This window comes from Aethalodelphis obliquidens, unplaced genomic scaffold (genome assembly GCF_003676395.1).
Source record: "Aethalodelphis obliquidens isolate GAN/ISIS:26980383/991018 unplaced genomic scaffold, ASM367639v1 scaffold16, whole genome shotgun sequence".
Taxonomy (NCBI): Eukaryota; Metazoa; Chordata; class Mammalia; order Artiodactyla; family Delphinidae; genus Aethalodelphis; species Aethalodelphis obliquidens.
In genome coordinates, this window is record NW_020837960.1 from 28,772,814 (window position 1) to 28,796,722 (window position 23,909).

The following is a 23,909-nucleotide window of genomic DNA, read 5'->3' on the forward strand; positions in this document are numbered from 1 at the left end:
CTTTGCTGAAAACAGATCAGAAGAAGTAAGCTTAAGTGGCAAGAAGAGGGGCTTAGGTGAAACATAGGGAGATTTTTGTGGTAGTAACGTTAGTAAACAATGGAAAAGACCACTCAGGATGTGGTAGCCTCTCCCCACAAGAAGGACTTTGTAAAAGAGGAAACTGGCCATCCACCTGCACCAGATGCCTTCTAGGGGCCTAGCCTAGCTGCGAAGGATGAGGGCAACACAGTAGCACAATAAAGAGTTGAAAGGAAGATACCCCAGAAATGTGTCCTGACCCTTTTGGGGTCAGTTCATTGGAGATTCCATTCAGAGCTGCATGCCACACATACACACACAGGGAAAAGGCCCTTTCTTCCTGAAAAAAGACTTAAACTCACCCTGCTGGCTTGGCAAACAAACCAACGTCTTCTTCTCATTGTAGGCAAATCACTTGGAAGAGGGGCTTTTGGAAAAGTGGTCCAAGCATCTGCATTTGGCATTAAGAAATCACCTACGTGCCGGACGGTGGCTGTAAAGATGCTGAAAGGTATGGATGGTGTAAGTTTGGCTTTCAGCTCACCCATTACGTCCCCTAAATGCTGGCCCAAGTTGGGTGTGGCCTAGGAACAGATAGAAGCCATTTCTGCTCTGGCCACAAAACCTGCTTCTGCTGGAAGCCCCTTGACCTCCGGAGCTTTAGATGAGACCAGCAGGAGCTCAGAATAAACCTTGGAAAGGAAACAGTTCAGCGTTATCCACGGGAAAATGATTTCCGTCTCCTCAGAGATCTTTCTCCTACCACATCTCAGATTTTTCTAGAGTACCAGGGACTCAAGCCCACAGGAACCACAGGTACAAAGTTTGGGAATGATCCATTATGGCGTTATGATGGCAACTTAGCTGTACGTCATAAATCTCAAAGGCTTAGCTGGGGCTGAACCTCACTATAAAGTAAGAATATGAAGCTAGAACAGTTGAGTTGATCAGAACTTCAAGCTATTTTATAGCGTCAGGTCCCACCCATTAAACATTTCCTCTTTAGAAATAAAAACAAAACAAAACCGAAAACAACAAACTATCTTCCTATGTTGAAGATACTATCACCCTGTGAGGCACTGGGAGGTAGAGACAAAGCACACGGTGACTTACGACCCGCCCCTGAGACAGAGTGAAAATGAAAAGTCACTGAAAGTCACGTCAGCCAAACATCTCCAAGACTCATAGGTCCTTTAAAGCATAGAAAATACTTCACTGTGATGAAATTGTCATGTTACTTCAATGCGTTTTAAGCTTCCCAAACCAAAAAGAAACAGGACTGAAAACCCAAAGGGCAATTTTCAGCTTTCCAAAGTCTCTAAGGTATTGCCAGGGGATTTTGAGGTGTAGAAGGCTATGCGCCCAGCTAAGCAGGTAGCTGGCAGAGGTTCCAGCAGAAAGGCCATTGGGCTGAGGGAGACTTCAAAGCCTTCGTTTTCATCCAGCAGTGACACCGTCATTGTAAAAAGTCCCATGTAATAATATTTTTCCACTTCAAAAGGCTGTTGAGTGAAGGCTCTGATAAAACTCTGCAACGAACCTGACAGTTCTACTCTGAAAGTAGCCAGGGAAAGAGCTTTGCATCCACAAAGCAGGCCTTGTTCAAGGTGAACTACCCAGATGATGGTGGGCATCTCTGTGAGAAAACCTGTAGTCCAGCACCCCCCATACCCCACTCCCACCCAGATTCTAAAGAGAAGAGGCATCAACGTGTCTTCCATGTGAGAAGCACCAGACTAGGTACTTTACTTTAGTAGCCTGAACCGCATGAAGTTGCCACTTTTCTTATTTTTCTCTCTACAGCCTTTGTGAGGTAGATATTATTATCTCAACTTGCAGATGAAGAAACATGGCCCAGAAAGGTTAAACAGCCTCTGCAAGGCCACACAGCTCAGCAGTGCAAAACTAAGGGTTTGGGTGCCAGGCTCTCCCCCCCCCCCCGCCACACACACACACCTCAGTGCTACAGAAGGGCTGCAGAGGCACAGCCTCCTAGAAATGATCCATTGCTCCAAAATCCTGAAAATGCTCCTGGCCTGGGTTCTGGAGGCAAGCTAGTATATCCAGCCTTGAGATAAGTTGAAACTAAATCTGGAAGCATCTGTTTCCTCAGCTAGTTTTGTCTCCCTGCTTACTACCACACACCATCTCTAGGAGAGGCAAGTCGGCTGCCCATGCTTGTCTACTGTGGCTAAAGGGGCATCAACGCGTGGAGGGATGAATTTGAGGGGGACATTCTGACTGGCAATTTTATTTTTTTAACGGGCCAGAGAACGTGTTCTATGCAATACAGAAATAGGGTGTGTAGTATCTGTATAAATGCTTATCTTTTTTTTTTTTTTTTTAAGCCATCAGCCTTGATTGAAAAAGACTGCCAAATCACCCACTATGTAACATTCCTAAAAAACTATTTTCATTCAAGCTTTCTTGTTTAAACTGGTTGGCCATCTGTTTCTAGGAGAAACTGGAAAGGCAGAATGTCAAACAAAGGCCATGAGTCAGAAGCTCTTTCAAAGTGCCCTTGAGCAAAACCTTTAACCTTTTTGGGCCTTAAGCCCATGTCTGAAATGAGAAGAGTAATCATGCTTATTTGTCTAACAAATATTTGTTGAGCATCTACTGTGAGCCAATCCCAATCCCACTGGGAGGCTTCTAGAGTTTATCTGGTTATTATTAAAAAATGATTTGTGCTCATGAAATACCACGTTGGTATCTACCGCAGTGTGAAATGCACATCCTTCACGTGCACAGATGCGATGTGAAACGCACGACCCGTTTCCAGGACTGTCCTGCAGAAATACTTGCACACGGGTACAAAGATCACAGGCTGTTTATTCCAGCATATTTGTAATGGTAAAAACAAAAACAAAACAAAACTGTAGACAGTCTAAATGTCAGGAATGCCATCAATCAATTTAAAAGAATGGGGAAAGTCTATGACATTTAAAAGGGGGGAAAAGCAACTTATATAGATCAAATTTGCTTTTATATTTTTATATATGATCCCATTTATGTAAACGGAAAAGACCTTTGATTGGGTACATATAGTTATAAATGCATAGAAAAAGCTCTGAAACGCCAAATGATGAACAGTGGTTACTGCTAAAAAGGTGAATTGGGGTGGCTTTCACTTTTCACTCTATAAACATCATATTGTTGAAATATGTTTACAGCAAGCTTATATGACTTTTTTTTTTTACTTGTAAACATAATTAAAAATTTTTAAATGCCTTAGAAGTTAACCAATAAGAACAAACAGACGAGACAAACTTAATTTAGGCTTTAGACTCTGCTAATTCTTAGATTGACACTGTTTATCTCTGAGAATGAAGCTGAATTCAGATGCTCATGGAGCCTCATGACTTGAGATAACCCTGCAGACTCCGGAGAGGAAAAGGTTACAGAGAGAAAATAACACATGGCAGAGATGTTTACAGAAGTGGCCATTCTGCCCTTGCAGGCCCCTTTGTAACTTCTCAAAGCGGGGGAAGTGAGAAAAAGAGGTGAGGTGTGGGATCATCCCCCGCCTGGAAAGTTCTCGCTGGGCCTGGTTCTGACGCAAGGAAGCCTTTGGAAGGCGCTCTCCCCAGGTGCCCAGCTCCGAGTCAGCACGTTACTGAACAGGACGAGGTCCACCAAGGGGAAACGTCCCGTGACTAACCCCACCACCACCCTGCGCCTCACTGTAACCAAGACCCTTCTGGCTCAAGAGGGTGGGAGGAAGGAATACAGGCTGGAGGCTGGCCCTTCTGCAGACTGTGGGGAAGCCAGTGCAGTGAGGGCTGAGCACTGCCAAACACAGAGGGCAGGAGGGCCGGCCCAGAGGAAAGAGCCCCATTGTCCCGTTGCCTTGATTCTCCCCTTGATCCTCACACAGAGGGGGCCACGGCCAGTGAGTACAAGGCTCTGATGACCGAGCTCAAGATCCTGACCCACATCGGCCACCACCTGAATGTCGTCAACCTGCTGGGAGCCTGCACCAAGCAAGGAGGTAAAGGGGAAGGGAGGGCCTGCCCTGTCCCGGTTCACGCGGCCCGGGCGAGCTCCCTGTCCCGCAGCCCTTCTCCCCCACCTCCTGGCACATGGCCTGGTAATAGTCCAGAGGAAGCAGCCTGTCCGTTGATGGAAGGTGCTCCCATCCTGGAAGTGCCTTCCCTGGCTACTCAGCTTAAAGGTTCTGGACAGAAGGACTCCCTTTGAGACCTCCTTCCGCAGGCTCGAGGTCAAGTGCAGGGCGTTTTTCCCAGGATGACTTGGGAGGAGTATGACCGGAGCCAAGGTAAATGCACAGAAGGTTAGCATCCCTTGAAGCTTCATCCAGAGGAAGGAATCACTCCCGGCAGGCTCCCAGGAGGAGGTGGGGTGGGGACACGGCCTTCAGACAGGCCGTACCCACAGGGCCAAGTGCAGGGACAGGGTGCATTGTGACTGAGGACTCGCACACCTTTCCATCCTCCCCTAGGGCGCCTTTAGTACTCCCAGCATGCCCCAGGACAGGGCCCACGTGCAGAAGCCTCTCTGGGGCCACTTCCGCTTTGACCCAGAACCGGAAGTTGTTCTTGCCCTATGGGCCTAGAGCCCAGCGGGTGAGCGGTGGGGATGGCGCCTTCGGGGAGCCCAGGGGACCCGCAGTGCAGCTCGGGGCTTTCCTTTCCAACCCTCTGGCCTCTTTTGACTAGGGGTCGCCAAACGATGGCCGGTCAGCCTGGGAGCTTACTTTGACCGTTTTTAGTAGTTGGGGGTGGGGGGGAATATTTTGTGACACGGGAAAACGCTGTGCAACTCAAATTTGTGCGTTCCTAAAGCTGGATTGGAGCGCGGTCACTCGTTTGGTTGTACTGTCGTCTACAGGTGCTTTCCGGTTACCAAGGCAGAGAGCTGAGTAGTTGTGGGGCCTACAAGCCTGAAACAGTTACCGTCTCTGTCTCTTTCTTTATGAGTTTGCCGATCCCTGCTTTAGACCTTACAAGCCCTGGGGCAACCTCCGTGCAGACACCCCCAGGTGGCCATGCAGCTGGCCGGCCGGGGGGGGGGGTCAGGCCAGACAGGACCTGGGAGGGAGGGGCTGGTGTGACAGTGTCCTGAGGCCAAGGGGCCAAGAGGGTGGCTGGCAGTTACAGGTAGAGCCCTTCCCCTCCCCTCCCCACAGTTCTTTCTCTCCTACTCTTCTTTTTTTCTGCTTCTTCCCCAGTCCGACCCCCCACCAATTGTCTCCTTTTCCTTTTGTATATTTTTTTAAACCCCTTCTCAGGTCCAGTTGGAAAAACAAAAACAAAAAAACTCTCCCACCCCCAAGTTGCATCCCCCAGACCCCGCTAATATAAAGACAAGTTGGTTTGAGGTTTCTCAGGCCCACTGATGGCTGGCAGATGGCTGGCTGGCTTGGTGTGGCTGAGCATGTGTCGTTTTGCCTGCAGGGCCTCTGATGGTGATTGTGGAATACTGCAAACACGGAAATCTCTCCAACTATCTCAAGAGCAAACGGGCCTTATTCCTTCTCAACAAGGTAAGGACCTTAGGGGTTGGAGGTTTTTCAAGACAGCAGTGAGTTTCCGTTTAGGCTGTAGCAGCATAAAGCAAGAGAAACTATTTTTCCATTGCCAACTAAAGAATGTCACTAGCCATCCATCCAGCTCTGCAAGGACTGAGTCATGAGCCACTGCAGTCGCTGACCTTTAACACACCCTGAAAGGAGTTCAGGGGCGGAGATCAGGAATGAGGCGCTCTGTGCTCTGGGAAAACTAGCAGAACAGGCCTTCAGATCGTTACATATTTTCAGGAGAAAATTTTTTTTTTTTTTTGTGGAACCTGGATTCTTGCATCTTCTCATACTTAGAAAAGCCCCGAAACCATTAACTAAGATGTCTGTTCTGCATAACTAGTGGCAGCCTTCTGCCAAGATGTGTGCTTAATTGCACGTCCCCTTTTCACCAACATCACGTATATGCTGACCTCGCCCCCTACCTCTTCAGAGCAGTTTCCCAGAGCTCTCTGAGAGGCTGCTCCCGGGCTACAGTCCTCAGAAAGACACTGAATAAACCCAACTCACAGCTTTTACGTTGTGCATTTTTTTCAGTCGACACCATGAATGACTGAGCTTATTAAAACACAATCTCTGCTTTTTTCGTTTAAAAGAATTTTTTTCTTTCCACGCTAACATAGCACACTCTTTTTCGGGTGAGCACAGAGAATATTCGAGCCCACCGTATGCAGTGATAATTAGAGATTAAAATTTACTAGCCATCTACCTAAATATCAAATCAGCTTGATAAATTTCTCTGTCTGTCTCTTTCTCTCTCCATAGATACTCAGACACGCACAAATCACTTAGTCACTCATTTCTTAAAAGATGACGGCAAGCATAATTGTTTCCATTGATTAGATTAGAGAAATTAAGGACTCAGTCAACTGACTTTATAGTCAACAACAGAACAGTGATGGGGCCAGAGAAATCTTTTTCTTCCCTCCCTACTGCCTTTTCTCCCACTTCCCCACACCTTCACCACCGATGTCACCCCTATACACATACTGAACCGGCCTTACCCACCAAAACAAAGCTATGTAATGAAAGGAACACAAGGGTCCAAGTCCTGAATGCAAAGAGTTTAAAAGGGATTACTGAGTGAAGGAGAGTTTAATAAACCTTTGCCAATGTGACCTATTTCACCAATGGTGTGTCCTTCTCTGGACTAGAGAAGCCCACGAGACGATGATTTGACATTATTAACCTGTAATCAGCAGTGTCGCTGATGAACCCACGTAGCATGGTGGTTTAAGCGCTCAGAGTCCAGGCTCAGACTTCCTGGATTTAAATCCTATCTCTGCCACTCAAGAAATCTGGGACCTTGGGCACGTTACTCAGTCTAAGTTTCAGTTTCCTCATTTATTAAATGGAGATAATAATAGAACCCAGCTGACGGAATTGTTGAATCAAATTCCGTTCATCTCTCCATAAATGTTAATTACCATCATCATCATCATCGATCCACCGAGATAGAAAGACTGGTTGAGTCTAACTTAATGCCACTGATCTATATGATCTGGATGACGGATAAGGTATACGACACCCAAGAACGATGCCCGTCTCTGTCACGCGAGTGAGATTCTCATGGGGCACACGAAGAAGACCCACCGGACAGCTGGCCCATTCTCTCAGCCTCTGATCCAACCAGAGACACAGGTTTTCTACCAGACTGGCAACATATACGCAAGAATGTACTTCCCCCATTTTAAACCATGCCCTCTAATAATGAGCCTCTTGAAGCTGAAAGGGAACTTTGTGACCAGCTAGCCTACACGCTCACATTACCGATGTGCCCAGAAAAGTCAAGTGACTGGCCTTAAGGACACACAAGGCAAGAGGTGACGTCGAGGAGAAAACCCAGCTCTCCTGACTCCCCCCCCCCCCCACCGCAATGCTTTTTCCATGCACTGCACTGGGTAAAGAGGGGAAAAAACATAAGAAAAAGGGGAGACTGGTGCCCTGGGCTGAGAGCAGTACAAATTCTCCTCAGTCCTGAAATCCTGGGCTGGCTTCAGGAAGAACTAATCCAGCAAGAATACCCCAGGGACCCGGGCAGGATGGAACGTTTGGGTTCGTGCGTCCTTTGTTTGAAGAGATTGCTTCCTTCTCTGGCTATATTTAATGATTCACCTCCCTCTTGGTGGAGCTTAGTGTTTTCGTGGAAAACACACGGCTGTGTTTCATATTTGGAACCTAAAGGAAAAACCAAATGGCCAAACAGAAATGGGATATTTCATTTTCCAAGTAAGTTCACTAGGATCTTTACATATTATATGTAATAAATTCCCTGTATTCTGTCAGAGCCCCAAAAGTTCAATAAATCAACGTTTACCAGAAATGGTTACCAATAAGCAAAACTAAATATACCGTTGATTGGGAGTCAGGGAGGGGTGAAGGAGTCTTGAGTTACGGTCCTTGGAGTCACGCCAGAGACTCGAGCCCTTTTCACCCCAGCATCTTTGCCAGCCCCCTTCCGCTGCTGCCTTCTGTCCTGGGAAGGGTCTTGTGGAAAATACAATTTCTGTCCCCCAGTGAGCAGAATCGAGTCTAACTGCCTCGGGGACACGTAATAACCAAGAGTTACGATCTCCACCTCCACTCAGGTAGGTCACCTGGACGGCAGTCGGGGTTCCCTCTGAGGCCTGACTCCCCTTCTGCGGCACAGGAGGGTCTCTTGTCGGGGGGGCAGGAGCCGGGGACCCTCCACGCTTCCAGGGTTTGTCAGGCTGAAGCAGCCTCCTCTGTCCTCTGCTTGCTCCCACGGCGCCCTCTAGTGGAGGGACCATTCCCACTTTGTGACACTTCCAGGAAAAGCCGAGGAAGGATGGGGAGCCTGGGGAATCTCAGCCCTGCCCCGAAGGGCGGGCGGATCGGGGGACACCACCGAACCCCAGTCCCTCTCCGACCCTGTCTGGCACTGCCATCTAGCAGGACTGAGCTAGGTACTCGGTCGAGTCATGAAGCCACTGGGAGTCCTGTTTCTAGTGTCACAGTGATGAGGTGAATTACGAAAAGGTGATAAAAATCTTTTCTGGTTCCACCCTGAATCAACAACTCCTTTCCCGTGAGTCAAAACGTAATAAGATGATCGAGCTCTTCTGATGAGAGAAAGGAAACCCAGAAAAGCAAGGTGGTTTGTCCAAGATCACATGGTCAATGAAAGAACCAGCTACACACCAGGGCTTAGAGGCCCAGTCCAGGGTGAAAGGCCTTTTCTACCTTCGTTAGCATCAAACTCTATCTTTGTTCCGAATGCAGGGGAGACAAGGAAACGTTCATGCTCCCTCCTTCTCCAAGGAAACCAGAGAAATTGGTAACTGCAGCCTTCTCCTATTACTCCTCCCAGGGATTACAAAGGCCCCGAGTTGACCGGGGATCCTTTTCTGTCATCCCGTATCCTCTTTCACAAGATGGCGCACGGCATGGAAAAGCGCTCAAGGGCATAGATTGGAGTTGGCCGAACCTGGGTTCAAGCTTTGCCATTTACTAGCTGCATGTGACTTCGATTACCTGACTTCTCTGAACATAATTCCCTCGTGTATTACAAGCAAGAACTACTTCATAAAATTGTTGGAAAGATTAAAAGAGAAAATGTCCCAAAGATTCTTAGTGTACTGGCTCACACCGAGTGAGCTCTCAGTTAATAGCAGCTGCTGTGGATATTCCTTTATCCTCCCCGAGATGCTGTCAGGGAGCCCAAGAGCAGAAGAGACTCCACAACCCCAGGCGAAGCCAGGCTACTAATTTACTATCCATTTTGTCGGACGACATTCTCCTAGGGCAGGCGAGTGCCAGCTTGAGGGACTGGTCTCCCCGTTACTGTTCTGTCCCTTTCATCTGTGTCTTTCTTGGTCTGTTAAAGGATGCAGCCTTACACGTGGAGCCTAAGAAAGAGAAAATGGAGCCAGACCTGGAGCAGGGCGAGAAACAAAGACTAGATAGTGTTACCAGCAGCGAGAGCTTCGCAAGCTCCGGGTTTCAGGAGGATAAAAGTCTGAGTGATGCCGAGGAAGAGGAGGGTAGGTATTAATTCCTTCCTGTCCTACAGTCTGGGATATTTTTACAGCATACTGTGCATCTCTGAAATAGTTTTCTTATTTATCACCCTAGTAAACACCCGTGGGAGACTCGAAGCGTAATGTCCTGGGGAGATAAGATTTGAATTTAGATTATTTATAGAGTTATTAATTTTGACAGGGAACTGTACAATTGTCTCCCCTCCGGCCTTTCTGTCTTCATGGATCATCCCCTGCCCCCCGTGCTTGGGCAAAATGGGCTAGAGGCCTGGAAAAATCTCGGATATTCATGTTGAAACTCAAAAATGCTCTCGAAAATGAACTCTGATCTACTTGTTGGTTTGTTTCGTGTTTTGCTAACATTGTTCCAATAAACTGGGATTTGGTGGCATAACAAGAGCCATTACAAACAGTTACGGTTTTAATGCTTTCCAGATTCTGACGATTTCTACAAGCAGCCCATCACTATGGAAGATCTGATTTCTTACAGTTTTCAAGTGGCCAGAGGCATGGAGTTTTTGTCTTCCAGAAAGGTCAGCCTCACGATCTTTACTGTTTTGCTTCTTCACCAGGCCCGGTCGTGTGGATGTTCACATGGGCAAACACACACCTGTGCTATAAATCCCCTTTTGCTCGTATTTGCTTGTATGTGTGTCCTTAAATGTAGAGTGAACTTCACAACACACGACCTAATTTATCCTGATATGAGGAAGTTTGAGTACAGTGACTCTTGGGTACCAGCAGGTAGAACTCAATTCCAGGGGAAAAGCTCGCTGGGTTTCAGACTAGATGAACCTGGCACCTGTGCTCCACAACGTCCTCTGGCGTGTTTTCAGAGCTGGCCAGACTCTCAGACTACACGACTCCATGGGAGGGCCTCTATTAATACATCCCAGTGGGGTCCTCCCAGGAAACTCCAGCTAGATCGTGATCTGATCTCAGCAGCTCAGGATAAGAGGTTTTGGGGAAGTTGTGCTCCCTGGGAGAACCCGATGGCCAGCTCTGTTTCCCCGATGCTGTCCTGCAACACAGTAGCAAAGGGGATTCGGGACCCTTCTTGACTTGGGGGCCTCCGGGGGTCTGTACTGGTAGAGAAGTGCTTCACGTTTGGGGCGACGCCACATGCGTCGGGAGCCGCTCCCTTCATGTAAAGGAAGCGTGCGAAAGGGATCCCCGAGTTCAGAAGGAGAACACTGAGAAGGCGCAGGCAATCAGCCGATGAGATCGAGGACATGCACTGATCATGCCACTGTTTTATTCTAGTGCATTCATCGGGACCTGGCAGCACGAAATATACTGCTGTCTGAGAACAACGTGGTGAAGATTTGCGATTTTGGCCTTGCCCGGGATATTTATAAGAACCCCGATTACGTGAGAAAAGGAGATGTAAGTCAGTTGGACGTTTCTTGGGCTCATTTAGGCCCTATCATTTCCAAACCACAGACCAAAGCCCTCGGCAGGGGTCGCTGAAAACCAGCACGCGCTTCCTGTGGAGGCGAATGGTCCGCGTGCACCGTGGACCCGAGAGCCCTCGCACGGGGCTCCGGGAGGCCACGGTCCCCTCCTCCTGTCCTTCCCCTGTCCCTGCTCGGCTCCTGTCCTTTGGGCTCCGGAGCGCTGTTCAGTGGGCCCTGCGGGGACCACAGCGTCCCCTCCCCTTTGCCCCCTGGGGGAGTTCCCTGGGCCGCTGGAAAGAACAGCCTGGACTCTTCCCCTCAGATAAACCCGGGTGATGGATTCAGCAGGTGTACACATCTCAGGAAGGGCGGGGGCAGGCGTCAGGATGACCTTGCCGGGGAGGAAATCGCGTCCCTCCCGGGTTTGCCTTCAGCATCGCTGCCAGCTCACACGGGCCTCTCCTCCCCGCCTGTTTCTGAACATAGTGTTATTTTTGCTTTTGCGGGTGACCTCCTGTGCCCCCTCTTCTCTGGCCTTTACCCTGAAGCCTTAATTAAGTCTGTGTCTGGGCTCTGATGACTACTCCACAGTCACGGTTCTCAAACTTGAGCGAGCACACACATCACCTGGAGAGCCTGTTCAGCTGAAAGTCTTGGGTGGAGCCTGAGAATGTGCCTCAGCTGGTCCCAGGACTACACTTTGAGAACCACTTCTCCTCCACAGTTTTTTTTCCTTTTTTTTTTTTTCTGGCCGCACTGTGAGGCATGTGGGATCTTAGTTCCCTGGCCAGGGATCGAACCTTCACCCCCTGCACTGGAAGCACAGTGTCTTAACTGCTGGACCACCATGGAAGTCCCCCACTCTTTCTTTATTTATTAATTTTTTGGCTGCGTTGGGTCTTTATTGCTGCGTGCGGGCTTTCTCTAGCTGCGACGAGCAGGGGCTGCTCTTCGTTGCAGTTCATGGGCTTCTCATTGCGGTGGCTTCTCGTTGCAGGGAACGGGCTCTAGGCACGCACGCGGGGTCAGTAGTTGTGGCTCGCGGGCTCTAGAGCGCAGGCTCAGTAGTTGTGGCGCACGGGCTTAGCTGCTCCGTGGCATGTGGGATCTTCCTGGACCAGGGCTCAAACCCATGTCCCCTGCATTGGCAGGCGGATTCTTAACCACTGTGCCACCAGGGAAGCCCAGCCCCACTGTTTCTTTTTATAAAAGGAAAACAACAAGCTTTCCTTGAGAGCCCTGATTTGCAAAGATGGCATCTACCCACGTGTCAGTCTGTGCTTCTTTTGTGTCCATCCGTGTCTCTTTCAGCCTCTCCCTGGCCCTCCCCCCTCCTTTTCTCTTTGTCTCTCCACTATCCCAGGCTCCCTGTCAATCCCCATCCCTCTGAAGTGGCCGGGCCTAACTCACTGGAGTTCCTGCTTGAAAGCCAGCCACATGGCATCCTGAATACTGTCCATCAACTATCAACTTCCTTCTTTCTGGTGCCTTTGCCAACTCCCCCCATTCAATGACTTTTTAAATCTTTTTTTTTTTTTTTTAATAGGAATGCCTTTCGAAATCCTTAAGAAAAATTCCAGGAAATTATCGAGTTTCAGGATGCTTTCTACTTCAGATCACTCTTTCCCAGGTCTCTGTAGAGTGTGAGCTCTTGTGGGGAGAAGGATTTCTGTCAGAGTCAGAGTCAGGACATGCTGTGCTCGTAGGAAGGGCTCACTGAACAACTGCTGCCATCACAGGAATTGGTGTAGCATACCACTCTCCCCCTTTCAGCGTAACACTGCATGTTATGAGTTTCCTCCATGCTGGGAAACCATCGCTGGTCTAGGAAATGACTTATAGGCCAAATGTTATCTGGGAGGTGACCCCGTGGGCACATGGGTTGAATGTGCTCTGTCGTCACGTTCTCCTGCTCAAGGCCCCCTTGCCCTTTTCTAGACTCGACTTCCTCTGAAGTGGATGGCTCCCGAATCCATCTTTGACAAAAGCTACAGCACTAAGAGCGACGTGTGGTCTTACGGAGTACTGCTGTGGGAGATCTTCTCCTTAGGTAAACCTGGGGGCAGGACGCGAGCAGACGGGCCAGGACCGCACGCCTGCCCCCTCTGCCGAGCCTCCGCGGGCAGATCAGCATCTGACACCCACGTAGGCTCAGGCGGGTGGCGTGTGCACGTGCGCCTGCGCCGCAAAGATGTTCGTAGGGCCGTGAACGAGGTCTGACCGGAGTAAGAGCCGCAGTCAGGCTTGTCTTCAGCCGGTCTGGCTACTCCTTCCCTGTCCTCGGCCCCCTTCTTCTAATTCCTCAAACACCCATTCGTCTTCCCTCCCCGCGTCCCCCACTCCCCGCAGAATTTCCCAGGAAAGACCCAACAAACACAGCTCAACCCGTGCCTCTGATGTCAGCACAGCCAGCCCCCGACACTGGTTTACGCTGGGTGTGTTTACCCTGCTTCCACCAGCACCCGCTGCGGTGGCTGGAAGCCTCGTCCAAGGCGCTCAAGCACACAGGTGCGCCCGGAGCCCCATCTGCTCGCAGACATGCACCGAGGCCTCCCGAACGCCGGGTCTAGCCAAGAGGCCTTCGGACTTTGCCAGAAACTTGCCTTGCAGAGCAAATAAAAAGTCACCCAGTAACATCCCTGGTTTCCTGTAATGTGTGAAAAACATTCCTCTGCTTTCGATGACAGGCACCTGTTGCTTCCAGTCTTTGAAAGCAGCTTGGCGGCCACAGTGGCCCCGCGGTGACACAGGGCCAGTGCTGCACGCCGCCCAGCTGCTTCCTCCTGACAGCAATCACTCGAAAGTGCAGACAAACAAATGCTGAGACAGACTCGGTTCGAGGTCTGGAACAGGGCAGATCGGGAGGGCCTGCTACCCCCGAGCCCTCCCTCAGCCACCAGTCCCTCTAAGAGGGACGGTCACCTGCGATCCTGCCCAGAAAAACTGGCAAAAGGCAAAGTCCCGGCTCCTCTGGGCCCCCTGCAAGCCCCGCCCCACAGCAGCCAGCCCAGTCCCGCAGCTCCTCGCCCCCTTCCCTTGGGCCCCTCACGGCAACCGGTCCCCCAGTGCTGTGCGAACCTCACACGGGAGTAGTGAGTTCAAGTCGTTCTCAGTGAGGTGTGAGTGAGCCACCAGTGACCGCCTCCGAGTCTACTGGCTTTTTAAAAAGCAGCTCATTAACTCAAGGAAGGAGTCTAAATGCTGGGCTTTCTCTAGGGTTCCTTGTAGGGAGAGGGGAGGGACCCCTCAGGTGCCACCCTTTCTCCTGACCCAACAGACCAGAGCAGCCATGGGAACGGCCTGCGGGCATCTGACACCCAGCACCAGGGCGCCAAGCGCCAGCAAGGACCCGCTGAGCTGCCCTGGGCTTGCGCTGCGCGCTGAGGTCCGTTCCCATCACCAGGAGTTCACTACCCAGCCCTCGCCTGGAAGGGAGGAAAGAGACACGGAATTGTGCCCTGAGGCCATAACGTGCCCTGTGTTCCGGTACAGGTGGGTCCCCGTACCCGGGCGTGCAGATGGACGAGGACTTCTGCAGCCGCCTGAAGGACGGCATGAGGATGCGGGCCCCGGAGTACGCCACGCCCGAAATGTGAGCCCCCGTCACCTCCAGCCCCCGGCTCCCCACCCCCGCACCCCCGGCCAGGCCGCCCCAGGAAGGGGACGTGCTGCTGACGTCCAGAGCCCCTGTCCTGGGAGATGCAGGGGGCTCTCCTTACCCCAGGGTCGCCCCTGCCTAGCCCCCTGGGGCCCAGCCGTGCCAGGAGCACGTTCCAGAAGCGAGGCGTCACGTCCTGGACCCGTCCCTACCTAGGGCTTCTCTCCACCCCCAACGTAGCTGCGAGCCGAGGTTAGGAACGCAGCTTCTAGCTAGGAGCCCGGGCACAACTGAACAGCCCGCCCGGGAAGTGGAGGCCAGACCCCGTGCCCGCTCACAAAGTGGGCCCACGGCCTCCGCAGCTGACCGGCCCTCCAGCCACACCCGGGACCGTGAGGGGCTGGCTGGAGCGTAGGGGGAGACGTGGAGGAGAGGAACGGGGGTCTGGACTGGGTAGGAACCCTGCTCCCCAGAGGCCCGCGTGGGCAACGAGGCACCTTCAGCCTGTGCGGAGCAGGCGGCTGGGGCTGCTGCTGGCGGGGGCCCCTCTGCTTGGCCCCGTGGCTCTAGGAGGACGGGAGGACCAGGGTGAGGGCTGTCCACCTTGGACAAGCGCTTGCTCGCCCCTCTCAGACTCTGTCTTCCTGACGCTCTGTGGGTGTTTTGCCCTGAGGCCTGGGCAGGAAGGTGATGACCCCGGCAGTTCTGTCAGGCTGCTAGACAAGGACTCGCCCCCCCCCCCCCCGCCCCGTCCATGCTCGCGGCGGTACCACCTTTCCCGAACAGACAGGGGGCCCTCCCCCTCCCACCCGCACAACTTGGGGCTGTGAGGAGCCCCTCGACGGCCTTTGGGAGGAGTCGGAGGGAACGAAGGAAGTGTGCGCTTGGCCAAAGTGCCCTCTCTTTCCTTCACGGCCCAGAGACAAGCTAGGTCAGACCCGGGACCGTGAGGACGGGGGACTCGGGCCACGGAGGCGGGGCTGGGGAGCGGCCTGAGTGCAGAGGGGAGAAGGGACCCGGCCTTCTCAGTCGTACGTGGTGTCCTTGCCAGCAAAGCACAAGGCCCTTCTGAGAGCTGGGGACGCGGCTAGATTAGCCCCAGGCCTGCGCTGGAATAGAGAGGGATTTTAAAGGCGGGAGAGTTCTCAAGTGCTCACTGCTTTTACGTGGTGGACAGGGGCAGACACCAGGAGGTCTGGTTTAAAATGAGATGACTTTGCACTTTACAGTTTTCTAAGTGAAGATCCCAGCCCGCTTGAGGGGCAGGCAGACAGGAATTTTCACCTGAATTGGATGCGTGACGAAACTAAGCCTCTGAGAAGTCTCATGATTTGTCGGCTAAGTAGAGAGGAGACAGACTTAAAGGCAGTCCTCTGGACTGAGCTCCCTAGATCACAGGACTGTTAAGTTAGGAATATACCCCATGTTCCTTAGAAGAAACGTCTAATATGTCCACTCATGCTTTGAATTAAATATTTCCTTGGACTTTTCATATAATCTGAAAATCTCAAAAGCAAGTTCCCAGTGACTAACAGTAATGACTGCGGTCGTCAACCACAGCCTTTATTAGTTATTTAGTGCTTATTAAGCGTCAGGCACTGTCTTAAGCACTTTAACATATTAATTTACCTCATTCTCATAACAACCCTATAACGTGGGTGCTGTTATTATCTCCATCTTACAGATGAGACAACCAAGGCACGGAACACCTAAGTGATTTGCCACTTTGCCAATTTGTTAAGCAAACCGAGTCTGAGTCCAGAGCCCCCAGCACCACGCTACACACCTGCAGGGTGTGTTTCCAATTCTTATCCAGGTTCTGGTCCAAAACAACTCACATCAACTTTGGGCCCAAAACTCACTTGGACTTTATCAAACCTTCAAGGCTTTATATAAGGTAGCACTTGTACCCCAGTCCACAGAAAGAAGGATGGTCCCTCAATTCTAGGGAGTTTATTTTAGAAACTATAAAAGCAAAGAAGCAGCTTTGTGAGTCGTTTGTTGAGAAGTCCAGAATTCAAACCCTCGGCGTTTGAAAGCTGTTGGAGTCATTTCCCTCCTGTTTGTTCCAACAGCGGGAAGGCCCTGGTGAGGATAAAGGGCAGCTCTCAGAACTAGGGTTCTGTGACCTGAACTTGGTCTAAATTGGCGTGCCCTTGGGAGCTTGGGTGATAGCTTGGAAAGGAAGCTTTTCTCACAGTCCCGTCACCCCTGGCTCATTTTCTAGAAGGGCCATGGGGTTGGGTGTAACTGGTGTCTCTTTTCTTTATTAAACCTGTTTACTTAGTGATGTAAAACGGTTTTAACGTGAGTCACTCATTCCTCGCCCAGAGCCTGTTTAATCAGATGCCTTTCAATAAGGGAAGAAATAATGAATGTTTTGATTTTTTTTTTTCTTTTCCTTTGGTGTTTGAGATGATTTGCACTGAATCTTAGGCAAGAGGAGTGGAAACTAGAAGTCAGAAACCAAGAATCAAAATAAAAAACAGCAAGAGTTGCAGGTGGTCCCTTCGGCTGGTTTCAGCAGAGAGGAACCTGGGAGAATCCTGTTCACAGGCCTTGCATTTCCCCCACCAGCTGCCTCTCAGCAGTGAAGGGATGCTGGTCGGGATAAGCCTAGGGCCTCTGCTTGACCAAATGCTCCCTATTCTCAGGGCACGCCCCCCCCCCTTTTTTTTTTTTTGCCTGGTTCAAGCCTTTCTTGCTTTGGCTGCCTTGTATAGAATATCTGTGTATATAGTTACTGTTCTTCCAGTGGCCTCTGAGAATCTGTTTCTTGCTAGAGACAAGGGAGCCTTAGACAAGGTAAGGCAGACACAGGCCAGCCTCTGCCACAGCCCACACCCCTGGGGTGAGGATCCCAGACTCGAGTCTCGTGACCACCTGCCTCTGTAGCGTGCATTTCTGTACCTGTCTCAATAAATTAGTAAGATGTGTAAACGGACCTTAATATGAGATCCACATGGGACTGTCTTACGCTACTCTAGCCCTGTGGTCGCTAGCAGGCTGGCCTGGGTTGCCTGGAAGGAGCACGTGCCTTGAGCCTGCACTCTAAGGCACTGCTCGTCAGGGAGAGTTAAGGGACCTGTCCTGTGTCCCCCAGAGAGCAGCGACGACAGCCCAGAGTCCCAGCCTCCTTGGTGTCTATAAGCTGAGCCCCACTGCAGTGGTAGCTGACACCGGACCGCACAGCACACTCACCCAAGGGCCCTCACCGCTCTTAGAACAAGTCAACCCACAGCCCGCCCCTAGGGTTTAGGTCAAACAGGTCCAGTAGATGAGACACAGGTGGGAGGGAACCAGAATCATCTTCTGAAAAGAGTCTTGACCCAGAAGTTTGGACAAGTGGAGGAAAGTTAACAAGTCAGACATGTGATCTTTATGAACTCCTGTCCGTCCCTAAACAAAGACTTAAGTACCCAGCAAGCAGATATCCTATCAGAAAGGAGGACCTCAGCTCCACCAGCCAAGTATCAGGAGAGTTTGCTTGTGAAGACCAGTGCCCGTGGAATGTTCTAAGACCACGTGGTGCTCCCAACCCCTTGGGTACCTAGAATTTTATCCTGGGGTTAAATCAGAGCCTTTGGACAGACACACCTGGACCACACTGTTCTGCCCCTTAGAATTGTTTTTACTGAATGGTATTTTTTGCCATTGAGACTTGGCCAGCATTGAAAGACGATGCACAAGGCCATCCCATGAAGTCATTATGACCCGGATGATAATGATGCAGTTGAGAGGTGTCTACAAGAACCTCCTTTCAGATTTCCGTTCTGGGAAGAGCCATACTTCTTCCAAGTAGCTGGTTTATTTTTAGCTTCCAGCTCATGTGCACCATTTAACTGGTTATTCCTTCCTTTCACCAGCTGCCTAGAAGCTTAGAGCACTGCCTCTGTCAAACTACTCAAAATCATGATATAAATTGTGCATCTTAACTCTGCCTGGAGTTTCAACCTTTTCTCACTGTTATTTTTATATCCCTCCTCATACTCTGCTTTTCTTTTTTTTTTTTTTTAACCTTCCTATATTTTCCCTGTCAGCCACCTCACAGACTTTGACACAAAATAGGGATAGCCTTAAGAGACACTTGGAGCTGTGGGTGCCGCCTGCAGGCTCACATCTGAGAGGTGGCAGCAGGGATGCGTCACCTCAGGCGCATCCCGGCAGCACCCAGATCCCAGCCGTGTCTGCGGTCTGCCTGGGGAATTAGGGATTCGTGGAAGGAGCAGCACGTTCTCTTCTAGGAGATCAGTCTGACTTCCTTCAGCAGACACTTGCTGAGTGCGCACAGGCAGGCCCTGGGTTAGGTGAGGGGTCTGGAAAGGAGGTCCCTGCCTGAGCAGGGCTCCCAGCCGGGTTCTGACCCAGATCCAGAGTCCAGGCCCATTCAGATTTTGATCCGACCTGGTCAGAGTCCTCTCTAGGGGATCTCCCGAGAGAAGAGATGACTTACAATCAACATCCCGAGAACAAAGAGAATAGATCCTTAAGCCAGTGTGTGTCCAGATGCTTGGCAGGTGGTTTGCCCAGAAGGGGCAGGCAGAGACCTCTACTCCCTGCAGACGTGACTGAGAGGGGAGCCCAATACCCTTCGGCCTAAAGCGTCAGGGGCATCACAGAGGAACCCTGTTGACGTTTAAATCCCGGGACAAGAGTCGGCTTCTGGGACGCTAAGACAAATGGTTTCATATCCAGAAGCCAGCCTGTACTTTTGCCTTGTGCGGGGAGAGGCCAGTTTGAGATGTTGGGGGTGGGGCAGTCAGCCACATGAAGGAACTAGCATACGGCCCGAGGAGCTACCCACACTCTGTGTGGACGTCCACCTTTTGGAAGCGATGTCGGTCGTGTACACAGTGCCTCCCCCTGCCCACCTCCACTGCTGAGCTCGACAAGGCAACTGTGAGGGGTGAGACATCCCATGTGCTCATGCAGGAGCCCAGGGGAGCCTTCATTCCAGCCTGAGAAGCTCCTAAGACTGCAGACTATTCATCCGTGGATATCTGTGTCTATATCCACTTTCCACCTTTAAGGACACTGTCCTGCTTTGCACAGTGAGGGGAGGACGTGACACTTCATGGCCGAGTGACCACTGGCGTTTCCCCCCAGACAGCTCGGCTTCACTCAGAGCTCAGCACCCCCTCCCGCCAACAGCCTGGGTCGTCATGGGCTCCGGGGGGGTTGGTTTGAGAGTCTGCCTGTGTAGACGTGTTTTCCACTACCAGCAGGACCTGGCGCGAGCAGCCTTTTTATGTGTCGTGGCTGCGTACCCACATCTAAAAGTGGAGCAAACACTACATAACTACGAGAAGCATCATCTTTATACCCATGACAACACCCATCCCTTGGCCAGTGTGTAGGGCAGTCTGTGTACTCCCCACTGCTCTCCAGCAACCTCTGCTGTGCTCTCACCCAACAGCTACCAGATCATGTTGGACTGCTGGCACAAAGACCCAAAAGAAAGGCCAAGATTCGCAGAACTTGTGGAAAAACTAGGCGACTTGCTTCAAGCCAATGTACAACAGGTAAATTTATCTAGAATACCAGAAGGCCAGATGCCTTCAATATAAGTCAAGGGAGTGTCTTCTTTGTCTGTTATTTAAATGGCTATTAATAGCTGAGCTCAGGAGTAAAAGAAAACACGTGTGTGGGGGGGTGTGGGCGTGTGCGGGTGTGTGCAGACTTATCTTCCCCAGACACAATCAAGATTGTGGAAATGACATAGTTGAACTGAAACAGTGTCCCACAGAAACAGGCTGAAGTAGAAATGCATGCGACTACACCTGTCTTTGGTGTTTTAGGATGGCAAGGACTATATCCCACTCAATGCCATACTGACAGGAAATAGTGGGTTTACGTACTCAACTCCTGCCTTCTCAGAGGACTTCTTCAAGGAAGATATTTCTGCTCCAAAGTTTAATTCAGGAAGTTCTGATAATGTCAGGTAAGATCTCTTTCCCCAACTTCATTTTATAAAATTTTCAAACATAGAAAAAAGCCCACCTCCTAAACCCAAACATACATTTTACCTTATTTCGTGTACGTACTCGATACGTGTGTGTATTTTTCCTTTTGCCGAACCTTTTGGAAAAGGGCATAAGGCACTGTAACACCTTCCCTCTACATACTTTGGTACACCTCTCATAAGGGACAGTCCTCTGTGCCACCACACCAAAGAAAATTGATAATCCCTTCATGCTATGAAATTTTCAAATCTCCATTATTTTCCCCAAATGTCTTATGTACCTTTTTTCAAAGCATCATCCAATCAAGAACACTTTGCATTTTCTTTCATTTCTTTAGTCTGTCTTATTCTAGAAGAACTCCTCTTTTGTTCCCCCCAATGACCTTGACTTTTTTCATGATACCTTCGATAAAATGCAACAAAGTGGATTTGTTTTCTTACCTGACAAACTAAGTACCTCTCGTTAGCCTAGAGGAAATTGGAGAAGGTGTAAGGGAAGAAAGATGTACTGAGTAGCCATGCTGGGCGGGGTCAGCACCTCAGTCCTAGCGGTGACACGTGTGTCACACGCATTCAGTGCTCATGGTTAGACACGTGCTGTGTGGTCTGGTACCATGCTGGGCTCTTTGCATACATCACCTCCTTTAATGCTCAAACCAATCCTAGGAAGTGTTCCTGGTATACAAGTGGGAACATTAAAGCTCCACAGAGGACAGCTCGCCAAAACTGTGCGGCTCGAAAGTGGCAGAACAGAACTTCTAACCCAGGTGTTCTGACACTCCCTCCCTGTCCCCGTGTAGTCAGGACTCGTCTCAGGACTTTTAGACTATCCTGCGGGCCTTCTAGCATTTTTGCCTGCAGTCGGTAAGCTCCTAGGGCTCCAACCTCAGTTCAGTCAAGCTTGACAGGCGACTAGGGAAGAGCTGGAAAGACCGATGGTCTGGGACGGGCCTGGAAGAAGTCCAGTGGCCAGCCCAGATCTGCGGTGCGGGGTCACAGGTCAGCGGCACGATTCATACTTCACAACCGGCCCAGATGAGTCATCCATTGTTTTAGAGATGAGGAAAGTAAGCGTGGATTAAATAAATTAGCAGGGGCGGATTGGGTCAGACCTGGGGAGGAAGGTGTCAAAGTTACGCGGGCCTTTCCGGTCTGTTGCTTAGCCTTGGGCCCAATAGGGAGCTCGCCTAAGAGACGGGGCCTTGTCGGTGGTGACAGGGCCGCAGGTGAGGGGGCGTACAGTGGGGCCCTCTGCCGGCCCCTCCTAACAGATCAACCAAAGCTCAGCAGGCAGCCACAGGGAGCTCATCCAAATACTACCCCTTTCTCCCGATCTGTGATCGCAAAACTGGATACACAAGACTAGCCCTGGTGCTCGATTATGCCATTGAATCAGCTGTGGGACCCTGACGGGTCATGTCCTTTCAGAAGTAGCAGCTGTACATGATGAAGCCACATCACCTCTCTGGGCATCATTTCCCATTTCTTTGTAACATGGGTGTTTAGACCAGATGACGACCCAGGTCTCTTCTCGGCCCGATACCATCTGGTTCCACGGGGGACCAGAGGCCTGACCACTGCCTCGTCTCTCAAGGGTCCCTCTGGGGTTTTGCTCAAAACTACGCAACATGGATTAGCAACCACAGGAGGAAGTAGCACCACTGTCTGGATTCCCAGGGAAACACAGCCAGAGAACTGCAGCCTCAAGAGGGATGAGGTGACTCCCAGTGTTTGGGTTCACCTTAGCTGGGACGTGGTGCCCATGGTCTCCTGACTAATCAAAACTGGATGCATTTTCCTGTCTTGATTATTCTTTCTGCTTCTTCTTTAGATATGTAAATGCTTTCAATTTCATCAGCCTGGAAAAAATCAAAACCTTTGAAGAACTTTCACCAAATGCCACGTCCATGCTTGATGTAAGTAATGGAAGGAACCTACTCAGTGCACCCCACCCAAACACAAGCTCCAGTCGTCCGGTGGCTCTAGGTCAACGGGGGCCAGTAATCAGTGGTGGCTGAAATGACCATTTCAGGGGGGCTGACAAGACATAGAATACACAGAGCTAATTTGAAAGTAATTCTGTAGTTTGAAGATGACCCAGGATTCACTCCAGGGCCCATGTCCTTGCCTGGGCGTAACTCAGTCCCCTACGAAACCTCACTGTGTGTTTGTAAGCTTCTTGGCCATCAGTGATGGAACCTTGCTTTCAGAGCATTAGAGGAACTCAAAGCTGTGTGAGTGGTTGCACCTTCGTGGTGCGGCAGAGAGCCCTCTCCCACGAGCAGCTCCTGAGATCCTGGAAGAATCTGCTAGGCCTCTGTTCCCACCCAACCACACAGGGCAAAGTGATCCACACAGCCCAGCAAACAAGAGGCCTCAACCAGCTCGTCCCTTTAAAAGATCTGGGATGTGGGGCTGAGAGAATAAGGGGAGGAGAGAAAGGGCTGGACTAGAGACACGGCCGCTGCATCTCAGGGCCGCTCACGAGTCGTGACCCAAAGAAGGCCTGTAAAACCTACGGTGGGGGCTTCCCTGGTGGCGCAGTGGTTGAGAGTCCGCCTGCCGATGCAGGGCACACGGGTTCGTGCCCCGGTCCGGGAAAATCCCACGTGCCGCGGAGCGGCTGGGCCCGTGAGCCATGGCCACTGAGCCTGCGCGTCCGGAGCCTGTGCTCCGCAATGGGAGAGGCCACGACAGTGAGAGGCCCGCATACCGCAAAAAAAAAAAAAAAAAAACCTACTGTGGTGTGAAGGTGATGACCACAAAGAGCGTGGCCTTGAGACACAGCACAGTCACCACTGAAAAACACCAAAACCTTCCAAACACACCAGATAAAGAGGAAAGAGTATTTAAACACTAAAAAAAAAAAAAAAAAAATTACAAATAAGCTGGTGAATACAAAGGCAAAGTGGCTGGAAATTTTGGTTTGCTGCTTAGAAACACTGGTTTTAAGTCCAAGGAGACGATACGAAACAAAACATGGAAGGCTTCTTTGACCCTCAGCCCTGCCCGCCTGAGTACCTCGGGAACTGGGGCAGGCCCCTTCCTGAGGCTCCTTTACTGCCGGATAGTTAAGGACACAGACAGAGCCACGGGGGGACTGAAGGTGGCAGGAACCACGTGTGGGGTCCACTCACTGGAAACGCCGTGTTAACAGAGTCAGGACCCTGCATAAAACTCAGTGCTAAATATGAACCAACAAGGAAACAGAATGGCTGGAAACCATCACACAGGAGGGCCTAAAAATTCTGTAGAATCTTCAAGAAAAATTAAACCGTGTCTTTATCATTTCTCAGAGTCTTTACATATCATTGCCAAGTCATCCGCCCAACTATCTTTAATATATTTAAGCAATAATTTGCATAAAAGTTGACTAGGAAAAACGCTCACC

At 50.7% G+C, this 23,909-nt stretch overlaps 1 protein-coding gene across 2 annotated transcripts in view; it reads left to right on the forward strand.

The window, feature by feature from the left end:
- Nucleotides 1-23,909, forward strand: part of FLT1 (fms related receptor tyrosine kinase 1) — a 173,033-nt gene that overhangs the window by 143,124 nt on the left and 6,000 nt on the right. For both annotated transcript variants that reach the window (XM_027116596.1, XM_027116597.1), the window contains 11 exons: nt 428-532; nt 3,899-4,012; nt 5,439-5,527; nt 9,408-9,564; nt 9,997-10,094; nt 10,825-10,947; nt 12,897-13,008; nt 14,451-14,550; nt 19,973-20,078; nt 20,355-20,497; nt 22,350-22,434. In XM_027116596.1, the coding sequence (XP_026972397.1) occupies nt 428-532; nt 3,899-4,012; nt 5,439-5,527; nt 9,408-9,564; nt 9,997-10,094; nt 10,825-10,947; nt 12,897-13,008; nt 14,451-14,550; nt 19,973-20,078; nt 20,355-20,497; nt 22,350-22,434 (1,232 nt within the window). The remainder of the gene's footprint in view (nt 1-427; nt 533-3,898; nt 4,013-5,438; nt 5,528-9,407; nt 9,565-9,996; nt 10,095-10,824; nt 10,948-12,896; nt 13,009-14,450; nt 14,551-19,972; nt 20,079-20,354; nt 20,498-22,349; nt 22,435-23,909) is intronic.